The 14020-nt window shown below is 44.8% G+C and overlaps 2 protein-coding genes across 2 annotated transcripts; one reads left to right on the top strand and one right to left on the bottom strand.

The window, feature by feature from the left end:
- Positions 1–941: 941 nt before the first annotated feature.
- On the top strand, positions 942–6865 carry LOC124692932 (cyclin-dependent kinase F-4). The gene is made up of 17 exons (XM_047226372.1): positions 942–1071; positions 2200–2459; positions 3005–3353; positions 3434–3512; positions 3617–3685; positions 3766–3855; positions 3939–4077; positions 4281–4383; positions 4469–4521; positions 4605–4671; positions 4817–4925; positions 5329–5394; positions 5481–5549; positions 5649–5715; positions 5793–5906; positions 5989–6099; positions 6191–6865. Exons 3-17 carry the CDS (start codon positions 3346–3348, stop codon positions 6421–6423), a joined length of 1377 nt encoding a protein of 458 aa, XP_047082328.1. The 5' UTR covers positions 942–1071; positions 2200–2459; positions 3005–3345; the 3' UTR covers positions 6424–6865.
- An 851-nt stretch (positions 6866–7716) lies between these two features.
- Positions 7717–11733, bottom strand: LOC124688114 (protein NRT1/ PTR FAMILY 5.10-like). Its single transcript, XM_047221831.1, has 3 exons — positions 11571–11733; positions 11251–11468; positions 7717–9061 (listed from the first exon to the last, which is right to left on the bottom strand). Exons 1-3 carry the CDS (start codon positions 11710–11712, stop codon positions 7784–7786), a joined length of 1638 nt encoding a protein of 545 aa, XP_047077787.1. The 5' UTR covers positions 11713–11733; the 3' UTR covers positions 7717–7783.
- Positions 11734–14020: the final 2287 nt, after the last annotated feature.

The raw sequence follows: 14020 nt of genomic DNA on the forward strand, positions 1-14020 counted from the left end.
ATTAAAGATGACAACCCACCACCGAGCATTCGGGGCATCACATTAGAGAGGCTGAATGCAGTGGAGTGCCATTGCCGATCCCTCCCTTGTAATCCAACATTGCGCGGGATGCTGGCACGACCGTTCGGTGTCCTGTGCGTAGGGATCGACACCGGATTGTCAACGCTTTTATTAAACTCCAAAATCGATTGACTACTTTGAAACGCGCTGGTGTTGCCTAAAAACAACACCAGACCTCAATAGATCTATTAAGGTTGCTATGAGACACGCCGGTGGAGACGCTCTGATGTGAAGAACCGTTAAGAAAATAGTGGCAAGATCCATGATCAGTCATTGAGTGTTACGTATGCTCTTGCCAAGTTGTCACTATAACCAAACTCCGCACTGTCATGCAAAAAGACAGCCATGATGAGCAGCTGAATTCCACCAAACACGCCACACGCACCGGTAACCATCGCCGTTTGTCACCACTGCATTCCCTAACCACCGCCAATTAACGCAGGCGTGCGTGGTTACGGCCGGGCCGCGACGAGAAGTCCACCCAGTCACCAACGCTCCCCATCATTTCGCTTCACCGCAAAGCGTCAAATGGCGATCGATCCTCCTCCTCCACGCCCACGGAGAAGATAAAGAAGAAGATCAGGTGAGCGCGAGCTGGCTGGACTTTTTGGGTTGAAAGGAATACTTTGCTTCCCCTCCGCTGGAGCAAGCCCGAAAAGGAGCCCGGAGCGGTTAAAAAAAGGGGGCGGCGGGCGGCCGGAGCGCCAGAAGGAGGATGATGGTGTGTTGGTTACGGTTATAAAAAGTAACGGGGCGCGTCGCGGGTAGAAAGCCAGGGTGGAGGTGCGGTGGGAGGGCAGGCCGCGGCTCATTTCGCTCCTCTCTGTTCCCCCCACCAACATTTCACGCCGCCGCCGCCGTAGCCGCCACGGCGACGCAGTCACCGGCGCCGCGTACGTCCCGCCCCGGGCATCATCGCGTCGTGCGGAGCGGGGCTGAGGTGGGCCGCGCCGACACGCACGTGGGGAGCCACCAGCACCACCACCCTATGCTCCTTGCCCGCCTTGTAAGGTAGGGCGTCGATTCCGCCCTCATTCCTTCCCTCCACCTTCCTCCCCCGCCTGCCTTTGCTCTCTCCGCCTGCCTCCGCCGCTTTGCTTGCTCCTAGGGATTTGGCCCGGATCTGTGCCCCCAGGCGCCGGATCTGGGCGGCTAGCGAGCGTTCGCTCGCTCCAATGCGAATCGATTCATAGGTTTGTGCCCAGCAGTGCGATTGTTTTATTCTGGGTTGCTGGGACCTATTGGATGTTTTACTCTCTGTTCTTTTGGCTGATTTGGATTTTCCGGGAAAGGTCCCTTTTTTCTTGTACAAGAAAGGCATCTTTTCCCCCCCTGTAGACGGGAAAATCTGTGCCTTTTGCGTCTTGCAATGTAAATTGTGATTAAGGTTGCAATGCAGACGTTTGGGGTAAATAGCTCAAAAGAAGGTAGCAATGCAAGTATTCCCCGTTTAGTTCCAGGCTTAAGGCAAAGTTCGTCGGTGTTGCTGTATGTGTGAATTTGCTGGGACGAAATTGTTAGAACCAGTAATAAGATGTCAACGTTGCTTTCGATTTAAGCAATGATACAACTTGAACGTCACGCGAATTGAGGTGCAGGGTTGTTAATGTGACTGATTGATAGCATTTTTTTATGTCGATATGGTTGGCAATGTCCAGCTTCACCAATGTTATGAAATTCTACCTTGTGGTATTAATGTGTGCATAGTTCATATGCGAATTAATGTGGACATAGTACGTATGTGAACAGCATTTTTAAGCTATGCCCATCTTTGTTTCCTCCATTACAGATATAATTCAATACGCCCATCAGTTTTTGTGCTTGCAACCTGTGGGCTGTACATTTGTATTTACGGGGGGTAGTAAAATGATTCCATAAAATCCAGCAAGCAGAGTTGCCTTTTGTTTGTATAGAGACCTCCATATGCTTGATATTGAAATGGCATATTTTGTTAGATTTGGAAATGTTGCTAAATTTCTCCTAATTTTTTGATGGAGCTTTTCGTTTTGTTATATATAATCCAACGTTGATGCTTAATGAGATGATTTTAATTCCTAGGCATGCACTATACTTTGCACATCATGCGCAAAAAAGTTTCATACTCTGTGACAGCATTCTGATTCAAATAAATTATATCAGGTTGCACCAGCAGTGACATTGGGACCTTAAAGTGTTCATCAAAGACATGGGAGAAGTGGTCTTCAGGGCATATCTCCTCCAACGCAAGCTTTTTCTTTCAGAAGAAACTTTTGATTGGCGTGCTTTAGCTCGTGGGAACACCCAACTCTTCTCTCTGGTGAACTGCACATAGTGGTTCTATGCTCCTCTATGCTCAACGACAGCAGGCTAGTGCGATCTTTTCCTGAAGCGGTACTTCGGTCTATGCTCCACATCTACATGTAAAACACTTACTTTGTTTTCCCTTTCTTTTGTTCTGTTGACTAAGTTTACCATCTCATTTTGCACTCCCATTCTACCAGCACATCATCTTAAGAGTAACTTATTTTGTAAGTCGAAATTCAAATAGTAGATGCTGATCACGTAAGTGGGTTAAATTATGTGCCGGTAGAATACAATTTAAATTCTACTAATTGTAGTTCAGACTCTTCTTTCCTGCGGCTTGCATGTATTTGCATGTGAACAAGTATTACACCCTCTTCTCCAAAATAACGAAGTTCTGGATTTGACCGAGGTTATAGAAAAATATGCTAATAACCTAATATATACAATATCACATCTATATAGTACAAAAATATATTTAATGATTAATCTATTGAAACTAAGTTGATGTTGTTTATGTGATATGTTTTTTCTATAAACTGGTCAAACTTAAGAGTAGTTTGACTTAGGACAAACCTAGATCTTCAGTTATTTGGAATGGAGGGAGTAATACGATAACCCTTGGATTATTCTGAATTTCTTTTCTGCTGGCTCCTATTTGCAGGGTCAATCATCTTTGCTGCATCCAGTCTCCATCTGTCGCTCCCTAGTTAGTTGCCATTTGCTTGTTCTATATCATCTGAGGTCAAGGCTCATCTTTGCTATACTCTGCAACTCTACTGTGGTTCCTGTTGGATCTTATTGTGTGGATCAAATCCAAGACAGCGCAAGGTAGTCGAGGCCCACTGGTGAATTAACGGATCATATATCTGTTCTTGCCAACTATAGACAAGATATTGGTCGCTTGGACTTTGGAACACTTTTCTGTGTTTGTTGTTGATTCTTCTTGAGACTTAGTTGTCCCAAAGGAAGAAACTTCTACCAGGCAACCCAATTACCGGAATAATGGACAGGTAACCTTTTTGTAATATTTTTCTACCTCTTGATAATAGTTGTAGTAAACTCTTTTTCTCATAGTGTCTTCTGTACGCAGATTCAAGTTGATTAAGGAAGTTGGTGATGGGACTTTCGGGAGCGTATGGCGTGCTATAAATAAACAAAATGGTGAAGTAGTAAGTATCCAATGACATATCAGGGACAAAAATATTTTGATATTTTTACTAAGAAATCTCAGTGGAACCGTCAAGTTGCTTAATGTTTTATATCAATTATGTAGGTGGCGGTGAAGAAAATGAAGAGAAAATATTATTCTTTCGAGGAATGTATGAGTTTACGTGAAGTAAAGGTATTTTAGCAGAATCATGTACTCTCTAACGTTTTCTTGCATACTTCTTTCCTTCAAATAACAGATCTTCTTTGTTGAAGTCTTTACGGCGCATGAATCACCCTAACATAGTGAAGCTCAAGGAGGTTATAAGGGAAAATGATATATTATACTTCATAATGGAATACATGGTACGTAAGTCTGTGATGGATAACAAAATTTTGATAACTACCATATCATGCTTTTGTTGAATATTGTCCATTTTTTCATCTAGGAGTGCAATCTCTACCAACTTATGAAAGACAGAGTCAAGCCTTTCGCGGAGTCAGATGTCCGTAATTGGTGCTTTCAGATTTTTCAAGCTCTTGCTTATATGCACCAGAGGGGATACTTTCATCGTGACCTCAAACCTGGTAGCTTTTCTTACATACTTATCCACCACCTACTCTGTATTTTCTACAAACTAAGTCAAGTAGAAGTCCCATATTAGTGTATTGTGAACTGAGTTTTTTTGAATGCCTTCTACGAGCTATATACATTCCAGTTAAGCAGAGCAACTGGTGCAGTTATTATTCTCATTCATGCGTATTTTATCGTAACTAGATTGCTATTGCAGAGAATCTGTTGGTTAGCAAAGATGTCCTAAAGCTAGCAGACTTTGGTCTAGCAAGGGAAGTTTCATCTGCACCACCATACACAGAATATGTGTCAACACGCTGGTTAGCCCTGCTCCTATAACCCATCAACACAGAGAGAATAATCATCATCTATCTTTCTTGATCTGTATGTGTTTCATTCTCTCAGGTACCGAGCACCTGAAGTATTGCTCCAGTCATCGGATTATGATTCTGCAGTTGGTAAGGAGCCTGCTATTTGCTTTGTGCTTTTGCCTAAACATACTGCCGACTAATAAATGGACTTACTTCCATGCAACTTATAGATATGTGGGCAATGGGTGCCATAATGGCTGAGCTGTTGACACTGCATCCTCTTTTCCCGGGCACGAGGTAATATGGTTTACCATGTAAATGTTGGTATTGTGATTGGCTGTCTCAACGCCTGCTGAATACTTTGGATGATTGTGCCTCTGCCCTTTTCCCCCTCTCAGTGACCATTTTTGTTCACTTCTTTTTTTCTTACTCCACTGTTTAGTGAAGCGGATGAAATTCTCAAGATTTGCAACGTTATTGGTAGTCCAGACGAGCAAACATGGCCTGAAGGATTGTCTCTTGCAGGGGCGATGAAGTATCAGTTCCCACAGGTCAATATTTATCTTTTCTTTGTCTCTGCTGTGATTCTCCTTGTCGACAATTCTTGTGTAAGCAGTGTTACTAATACTTGTTATTTGAAGAGTATTTCTGGAAGTCACTAGCATCTCTAAGCTGTGTTAATTATCTATTGAGTCTTCTTTCATTCTAGCACTTACATTTTATCCGGAAGGGCATGTGTGTTGTTCCTGGAGTTGCTTCACTTTGAATCTTACACCTCTCTTTATCACCACTTTACATTACGTTTGAACTTTGAAATAAGGCACAAGTCAACATCTTCTTTTAAGTTGGTTCACGACTTTAACCTAGATTATGTATGATCTTGTCCTTTGTGAGTGTACATGAATAATGCTCTGTGCTTAATCTGATATTTTTGAGCGGACTTCGTTTATGCAGGTCAGAGGCAATCAACTGTCGGAGGTGATGAGATCGGCTAGCAGTGAGGCAGTTGACCTTATATCCGTAAGTCCTCAAGTACTTTTGTTCTAGACGGCATCCCAAAATCTTTTGATCTCTTGATTTTATCTGTTTCCATATGCATCTTGTAGTCTCTGTGCTCATGGGATCCTTGCAAGAGACCAAAAGCTGCAGAAGTTCTCACGCATGCATTCTTTAAGGTAAAACTATTCTTTTGATTACCATGCTGCTGCTTGTGATGTGTCGTCATTTTTCTCTGCTCTGGTGAATGATTTGTTTTCTTGTTTTCCAACCATTAGGATTGTACATATGTTCCGGCTTCTGTCCGGTCAAAAGCTGCAGTTCCACCTAAAACGCCTCCATGTGGTTCGTACACACTTTTGCCTGGTCGCCATTTCATTCCTGATACCCTTGTTTTACTGTGATTGATCCATTTGTTTCAGTTGGAGTTAAAGGAGTTACAGGGCACATTGCTCGGAGATACTCCACTGGAGCTCTGTCCACAACCAAACCTCCTAGCAACATATCTGTAAAATCAAACAGCTTATCGAAAATTGGTAATATATATCTCTTTCTTAAAGTACTTGTGATTAACTAGCATTCCAGTCAATATTTTAAATCTGTTCATCAATCTTCCAGGTGTGCAAAGAAAACTTCAATTGGATCGCCAGGCACCACAGAAGAGTACACGACCCACTGAGAGTAACAGCAAAGTAACTACTAGCCGAGTACCAGCAAGGAATAGCCCAGGCAAGTTTCCTCTAGAGTTGCTTTGCCAAATTCCAGTCTCTGATCTGTGGTCTGATCATGAAGATTTTCTTTTCGTTTACTGGAAGTACAGGGAACCCGGTACTACGGCATTCACGCAGTTTACCTGAAACTGGCCGTGCAACAATTCCGAAGGTTTCGAGTATTACCGATAAGCTTGCTCATATGTCGGTGACCTCTCGAACACGTACGACTGTGAAGCCCCCTGTCCCGATGTTGAAGGCTGGGCATGTCAAGTCAGACTTCCTCGGTAAATCTGACGAAATCCCTCCAGCAAAGAGATTGACAAGAAAACTGGTCAGCTAAAGGAGTATAGAGTGAAAACTGGTCAGCTGCAAAGAGGGGTATTGGCTACAGAGCTGAAACCAGGTTCGTGCTTCAGTGCCACCCGAACCGAGCGTTTTAACCTGTTCATGTTCCTTCTGGTTGTGACCTCCCAGCTTGCGTTTCAAGTGCCACGGTAGAATGTGTTGCAAACTGCTTTTATAGAGGATGCCCGAGCCTGCTGACCTTTCCCTCTATGGGCGTGTGGTTTCTCCTTCGCCCCAAGTTTGTCCCATGTAAGATGAAACATGTGTGGTTTGGTTTGTGAACTAGCGTTCTCAACTATTTATGTTGCAGACAGTTGTCGTGTCATGTGCAATCTAACAGTTCACGAGCCCTCCAATGGGAGTATATTTGGCTTTGCTTGTACAGTCTGTGAGCCTTTGGAGAGCATGTTAATGTATCTGCCGGGTCAATTTTGAAATTTATGTGGAATTCCTTTATACTGTCCTCATTACAGTATGACAGGATATCTCCTTTATATTTTCAACAATGTAGGAGTAGTTTTCAGGGCCTTTTGGGTTCGACTTTCTTTCTTTTCTTTTTACCATATGACCCACGATAACAGGGCCAGGTTGCACTATCATCACGATAACGGAACAACAATAAAGTTCTGGGCGTCAGTACTTTGGAGATACTAGAAAATTAAAAGAATACTTCACGCAACTGCTAGTGTTTGCCAGGAGCTACGAAAATACTCCCTCCGTTCTTTTTTAATTGTACAAAGTTGTACTAAATCCGAGTCAATTAAAAGAGACCGGAGTACAAAACAACAGAGTTTCAACAGCGCACAGCTTTTTAACCAAAGCCACAGCAACAAACACTGATGGACGGGATATCAGCAGATCAACCAAAACAAAAGCATCAGCTGGAGAACCAGCAGCAGAACTTGGATGCGGATCATCATCAGTAGCCACCGCCACATCTTCCATTGCATTCCTCTGCATGATATCAGCTCCAGTTCTCAATAGCTTCTGCTCACTAGCCACATGCAGGCCTGCCCAATATATTTGATAAGAACAATAGCATAACATATTAGTTCAACTGGGGAATTAATAAGATTCTTCTCAAAACAGGCTCGGTTCCTGAGATTCCAAATTGCCGAATAGATAGCTGCCAAAGCAGTAATCTGCACATTTCTGTTGTGGGGAATGCTCCAGTTGTTCTTGTGTTGTTTCATGCATGCGTTGCATTGTTTCTTGTTGCAAATGTGGAATTTAGAAAAATTAAAAAGGATTTCGACAGTGGCACAAACATATTAATAAACGAACAAACGAACGGTTAACACATCACAAGCATGGCCATCAATCTGGTTACAACTGCTTATTATGTTCTAGTTCGCTCAGTAGAGTCTCTTGTGGATGTACACGTAGGATCTCACGAAGTAGAGGTAAAGCGCTAGCTCGGCGGCACTGACACCGGCAAGTAGCCAGTAGAAATAGTCGAGGTGAGCGCGATTAAGGTTGTCGGCGAACCAGCTGTCGCCGCCTCCGCTAGCGGTGACACGGTCAAGAAGCGATATCAGCGCGCCGCTGATGAAGCTGCTGATGCCGAGCACGCTGAAGTAGAGCGCCAGCCCCAGGCTACGCAGCTCGCTGGGCATCTGGTCGTAGAAGAACTCCTGCATCCCGACCAGCGTGAACACATTCGACACTCCCATGATCACGTACTGCGGAACCAGCCATGCCCAACTCATTGGTACCGTCGCGCCAGCATCGTCCACCAAGCCGTGCTCGCGAGCCGTCTCCAGCCGCTGGGCCTCCACCAGCGCCGCCACCGACACCGCGGCGAGGGACAGCACCATGCCTGTGCCCATGCGCTGAAGCAATGTCAGCCCCGATGGGTTCCCCGTCGTGCTCCGCAGGGCGGGCACCAGTACACGGTCGTAGATGGGCACGAACACCAATATGCTTGCTGGCCCGAACGTTTGAAGCGCTGCCGGCGGCAGCTCCAGGCCACCGAAGATGCGGCGGTCCAGAGTGCGTCCCTGCTTGTTGAAGAGCGTCGTGACTTGCGCATACACCACGCCGTACGTCAAGCACGTCGCCCAGATCGGCAGAAGCCGCAGCACCGCCCGCGCCTCGTCTGACAGGACCTTGTCCGTGGAATCCTCGTCTGCAGGGTGATGTCTCTTCCTGCCAAAGGAGAAGCTTGAGTTCCTGCCAAGCGCGGCAAAGCCGCGGGCCAGACGGACGAAGGGGCTCTCGGCGTCGGAGTTGGGCGCGTATAGGCGATAGGTGGGAGTGCCGGCGAGGAAGATGACGAAGGCGCAAAGCATCATGGCGCAGAGTGAGCCGAATCCGATTGCCCAGCCAACGTTCTCCTGGACGTAGCTGACGACGGAGATGGCGACGGCGATTCCGACAGCCATGGAGAAGTACCACCAGTTGAAGACGGAACTTCGGGAGGCGCTCTCCTTGGGGTGGCCAGGGTCGAACTGGTCGGCGGCAAAGGCCAGGCCGCACGGCTTGTCAGCACCTTGCGCGACTGCGACGAGGTAGATGGAGGCGTAGAAGAGGACGATCTTCATCGACGATGGGCGGGGTGACAAGTCGCCGTCGTCGAGCGATGACGAGGGCAGCTCGGGAAGGCTGGATACCAGAGTGATCATGCCATAACCCTGCATGGATACACATGTTTTCGACTTATCAGTGTTTGCTTAACATTTAGTCAATGTAAAGGACAAATCTTAGAAACCTTTCTTGATGGTACAACTTAATTTGATGAATAGGATAAGAAAATACTAGACTACTACTATGAACTATAATCAAATTAAGAATTGGGATGAGTAGAGCAAAAGAGTGTGAGTGAATTCTCACAAGGCAAGCATGTGAAAAAAAACTACATATACTGTTAATTAACCGAAAACTGCAAACGGAGACCGAGTAGATGATGCGGACGGCTTGCATGTAGAGATAGACTAACATTAATTGTTAGTGGCGATGAGATGGACATTTGATTGACTAATGGAATAGATGATGTGGACACTTACATACCGGATTAATGGGCATTTAATTGCAATGAGTTTAACAAAACCATAGAAGACTACTAGGAAAGTAGCTACCATTGGCGCACCACTTTTTGGTGCTAGTGGCGCACCATCCGCGTACCACTACTAGCGTGCCACTGGTAGCAATTACCAGTGGTGTAGTGCGCCACTACTATGTTTTTGAACAGTGGCACCATTTCTATTTTCCTTTTTTTGCGATTTGTTTTTGAATTTTATTCTCCGTTTGTCTGCTCCGCATCTTGGTGGTGGCGGCGGTCATCGCACGTGCAGGAATAGCCGGAGGTGCTGGAGGTTGAGGCGGGGGTGATGGTGGTGGTGGCAGTCGTTGTCGGGGCAGTGCATGGCTACCGTTGAGGGCGAGGCCGACGGCGAGGTGGCACGAAGGTTGGGGCATGGAGGAAGAGGAGGAAGGGGAGGAGGAGGCAAGGAGGAAGAGGAGGCATGGATAAAGGGGAGAAGGCAAGGAGGAAGAGGAGGACATGGAGGAGGGGAGAAAGGGGAAGAAGAGGTAGGGAGAAAGGGGAGGAAAGAAGGAAGAGAAAGAGGAAGTAGGGAGAAATGGAGGAGGCAGTGATGGAGTCGGGGGTGGATAAGGGATGTGGATATGGATATGGTGGAGTTAGTGGGGGTAGGTGTCCGTTTCGAAATTTTAAAACTACAAGTGGCGCACCACTGCGCTGCTATTTTTTCGATTTTTTTTGCACTGAAATCTAAAATATGAGAAAATTCTATTTACCTTTTTGATTTTGAAGATTCAAAAAAACGGTAATCAGCCATAGGCGGTTGAAATCAGATGTAACTTTTATGTAGATATATTTTCATATAAATGTTTTTTTCATCGAAATCCAGAGGCATTTTACCGAAACATGACGTCATTTTAATAAATATGTCGAAATTCATGCTTTTATTTATTTTTTCATACAACTAGATTACATAACATATGGACATCTCGAAAGGTTTTAAATTTTAATGTATGTAACATTTCTTTTATTTTTTTCAAAACAGAAAAGTCAACCCAGGAGGGGGACGGTGGCTTTTGGGCAACACTTACTAGTGGCGCACCATATCTTAGTCCCCCAAAATCCTCACCGCTCCGAGACATACTAGTGGCGCACCACTTATTTGTGGTGCACTACTTGTATATAGTAGTAGCGCATGACTAACATAGTATGCCACTGGTAGCAAACCAATATATAGCTATTTTTCTAGTAGTGAAATAAATAAATATAACATAGCAACATGAACAAAGTTGATGCAATAATGCGAACGCAGCAGCAATTAGGATAACACAGATGCATATTTCAGTAGCCCAGTATGGCAGTATCCTAATAGATTTAAACTCCATATTTTACAGAGTGACTATGTAAGTGACCTATTGTTTTGGACGAACTCAGCAACTCAGTAACTACTAAATATGTTCTATTAGATTTGATGTTTCTTGTGAAAATCAGTCAAATAAAAATCATCTGATAATTCTAAATAATTTTCAAATACGGGTGATATTTGGCATACTGTATTCGGTGTTAATTTCGGATTCGGATATCCATATCTGTCACATTTATTCAATTTAGATGGATTCTCTAAATTTTACTCGGAAATAAATCCGATACGATAATTCTCTTATGTGTTGACGCCCATACCCCTCTCACTAAGCTAAGTAACAACAAAAAATGACCCCACGTGGCCCCTCTCAATCATATTTCTGGCTCCGCTGGCATTAAGGTCGTCGCCTACGGTGTCGAGAATTGAGATGTAGATGCAGGAATAGCAGAAAGATTTACTCCTACTTGATTACATACCACGACATAGAGGGTGCAGGCCACGATGATGGATCGGTAGCGACCCAGCCAAGAGTCGGCCACAAAGGCGCCCAGCAGCGGCATGAGGGTAGCTGTCCCCGTCCAGGCGTTCACGTCGGCGGCAGCGGCGGCGGTGGAGTGGCCGAGCGGCCCTGTCAGGTAGGTGATGAGGTTCGCCGACAGGCCAAAAGAGGCGAAGTTGCTGGCGATCTCCAGCACTGCAGTAGGCCATTGATCCAGGAAGAGCAGCTAATCAATGAGCAGCTCTACTAAATAGTTGGATTGATCGCTAGCTAGGACAGTGTTGAATATGTAGTTACCGGTGACGAACAGGGCGGAGCGCCATCCGCCAGAGCTGGTGCGGTAGACGGGGCGGCCGCGGAAGTCGGAGACTCCGGCGAGCGGCGCGTCACCCGCGTCGTCCACGCTGCCGGTGAGCAGGAATGGGACCTCCGTGTCCATCTCGTTGTGCAACTTTCGATGGATCGGAGCTGAGCTCCTGCTCTCTCGGAGTCTTCTTTTGTTGGGCGCACAGTCAACGTCGATCAATCAGACTATCGACGATTCCGCGAGATCCACATACTGTTTATTTAATGGACGATTCCGACAGATAGACCGCCTGTTTATTATTGGAATGGACTGTATGCAGATTCAGGTCGTCCCCTGCTCTCTACTGGATCGACCGACGGTAAACTTGAAAACAGGAAATATTACCTACTAGACCTTGGAGGGTGCAGGTGACGGTAAACTGAGTCACCAACCTTGGCCGTTCATTTTAGATCCCATAGTTGATCCAGATTTTTACCTAAAAATTTCAAAGTGTTCAAATTTTTTTGAAAAATTCCAGTGAATTTCTCTAGTATAGTTTTTTTATTTTCTAGTTGTCTCCGTTCCTGTCGTGAAGCAAGCAGGAGGGCGAGCCTCCTTCACGGGGTTGGGGGTTTCTGATCTCACGCACGATCTCAGTTGTCCTTCACTAGACAAGTACTCTACTCCCTCCTTCACAGTTTATTAGGCGCGCGCGTACCCCTAGGTCACCAATTTAACCTATATAATTTAAATTATATAATATAAAAATTATATCATTAAAAAATAGAACATCTAAACTTTCTCGGGAAATACAACGAAGTATTTATGACTTACTGAATTCATTTCAAAATATTCTGGACACTTAGAATTTTTTAGCTATGAATTCGGGTTAATCTGGTACGTCGGATCTGAAATGAATGGATCAGGATGATGACTTTGCCTCAATGACTTTGCTTTCACAATGTCAAGTTGAGTCCGTAGGCAAGATGATGGATCTGCAGTGACCCAATCATAACTCGGTGGCATAGGGGTGGGTAGGTGTCCCCGATCAGAAATCAGGGCCAGCTAATTAAGGCATGTTTGATTTAAAAGCTTTTTATTAGAAATTTGTAGGATCGAATTTCTATGAGATATTTTTCTATGATGGTTTTAGATTTGTAGGATTTTCATAATTAATCATACGCACTAGATTTTATAGTAAATTAACATCCACTCATACTTTTTTTAGAATTATTTGCTTTTTCTCTGTATTCCTGTGTTCCCTTACATGTCATGTTGGAGAGATGCGGGTTACCAAGAAGGTCTCCCAAGCACCACGAAGCCACATGTTCTTCTCTGAGCAAATTCCACGAAGGACAAATGCACTTTTCTTATGGCTAGCTTTTCCTCCACTCCTAAGATGGCAAGCTCCACAACTATTTCACAATCTCCACAAAGGAGAAGTCTGGGATCCTTCACAATCTTCCATGATAAGGTCATCAGAGCACCAACCACGAAGCCAATTAGGAGGCCACACTCCGAGAATAACAAACTAATTGTCTCTCACTCAAACGAATCGTAATAAAGAGTTCAACATTATGCAAGAATGCAAAGCAAAAACATCAAAGATGATGAACTCCTTCACACTCAAATCCCACCAAAGTAACAAGTGCTAGGAAGAAATTGGATAGGAACAACAATGTCAAAGACCAACTAATGACTCCAAGATCTAGACCCCAAAGATTTCCCTCACTTAGATGAGGAATTGATTGGTGGAGTTGTGGATCTAAATCTCCTCTTCTAATCCCCTCAAAAAGATGCAAGAATCATAAAAGGGATGGAAAGGAATCAAGCTTTTGAAGAACATCAATGGAGGTGTATTTTTGTACCCGATAACCCATAGAAACATTGGAAAGAACTATGAATCAAAGGAGCCCTAAGGATATGTTCCTATAAATTAAACAACACGTGTAGGAATTTTTCCTATCGGATTCAAATCCTACACAATTCCTATGAATCAAAGGAGCCGTAAGAGATTAAATAGAAAATGTGGGGAGGTGTGAAACCTTCCCAAAAAAAAAACGTCCAAACTAGAAAACACAATAGAAGATGGATGCAAATTCAGTTTTCGATGAATTTGTGTCGTTGCCTAATCGACGGTACCTCGGAGGAGGGATCCTCACGAGGGGGAGAAGAAGTAGGGGCCATAGGGCGGAGTGCACACGGGACGGTGGTACGCGAGTTACCCAGCTTCGGAACACCTGCACGATGACAGGGCCTACTGCTGCTTGTTGGAATTATCTGGGCGCTTTCGCGTTGTTACAATGAGTTGTGGTTGTGCCTCTAGGGCTCCCAGGATCCGGCTTATAAAAGCGCACGGATCTAGGGTTTACATGGAGAGTCCTAGCCGGAATACAAGTTGCCTAACTACGGTACAATGTCTTGCCGTGTACGTCAAGGATCCGCCTTTCTCCAAGTACGT

The sequence above is a fragment of the Lolium rigidum genome, chromosome 2, assembly GCF_022539505.1.
Source record: "Lolium rigidum isolate FL_2022 chromosome 2, APGP_CSIRO_Lrig_0.1, whole genome shotgun sequence".
NCBI lineage: Eukaryota > Viridiplantae > Streptophyta > Magnoliopsida > Poales > Poaceae > Lolium > Lolium rigidum.

Excerpts from the sequence above, each read along its gene's own strand:
- LOC124692932 (XM_047226372.1), top strand. Across the intron at positions 4,522-4,604 it reads GGATTATGATTCTGCAGTTG|ATATGTGGGCAATGGGTGCC; the intron begins GTAAGGAGCCTG and ends TGCAACTTATAG. Across the intron at positions 6,100-6,190 it reads ACCAGCAAGGAATAGCCCAG|GGAACCCGGTACTACGGCAT; the intron begins GCAAGTTTCCTC and ends CTGGAAGTACAG.
- LOC124688114 (XM_047221831.1), bottom strand. The coding sequence starts at position 11,712 with ATGGACACGGAGGTCCCATTCCTGCTCACCGGCAGCGTGGACGACGCG. Across the intron at positions 11,469-11,570 it reads CTCCGCCCTGTTCGTCACCG|TGCTGGAGATCGCCAGCAAC; the intron begins GTAACTACATAT and ends GGCCTACTGCAG. Across the intron at positions 9,062-11,250 it reads CCTGCACCCTCTATGTCGTG|GGTTATGGCATGATCACTCT; the intron begins GTATGTAATCAA and ends GTATCCATGCAG.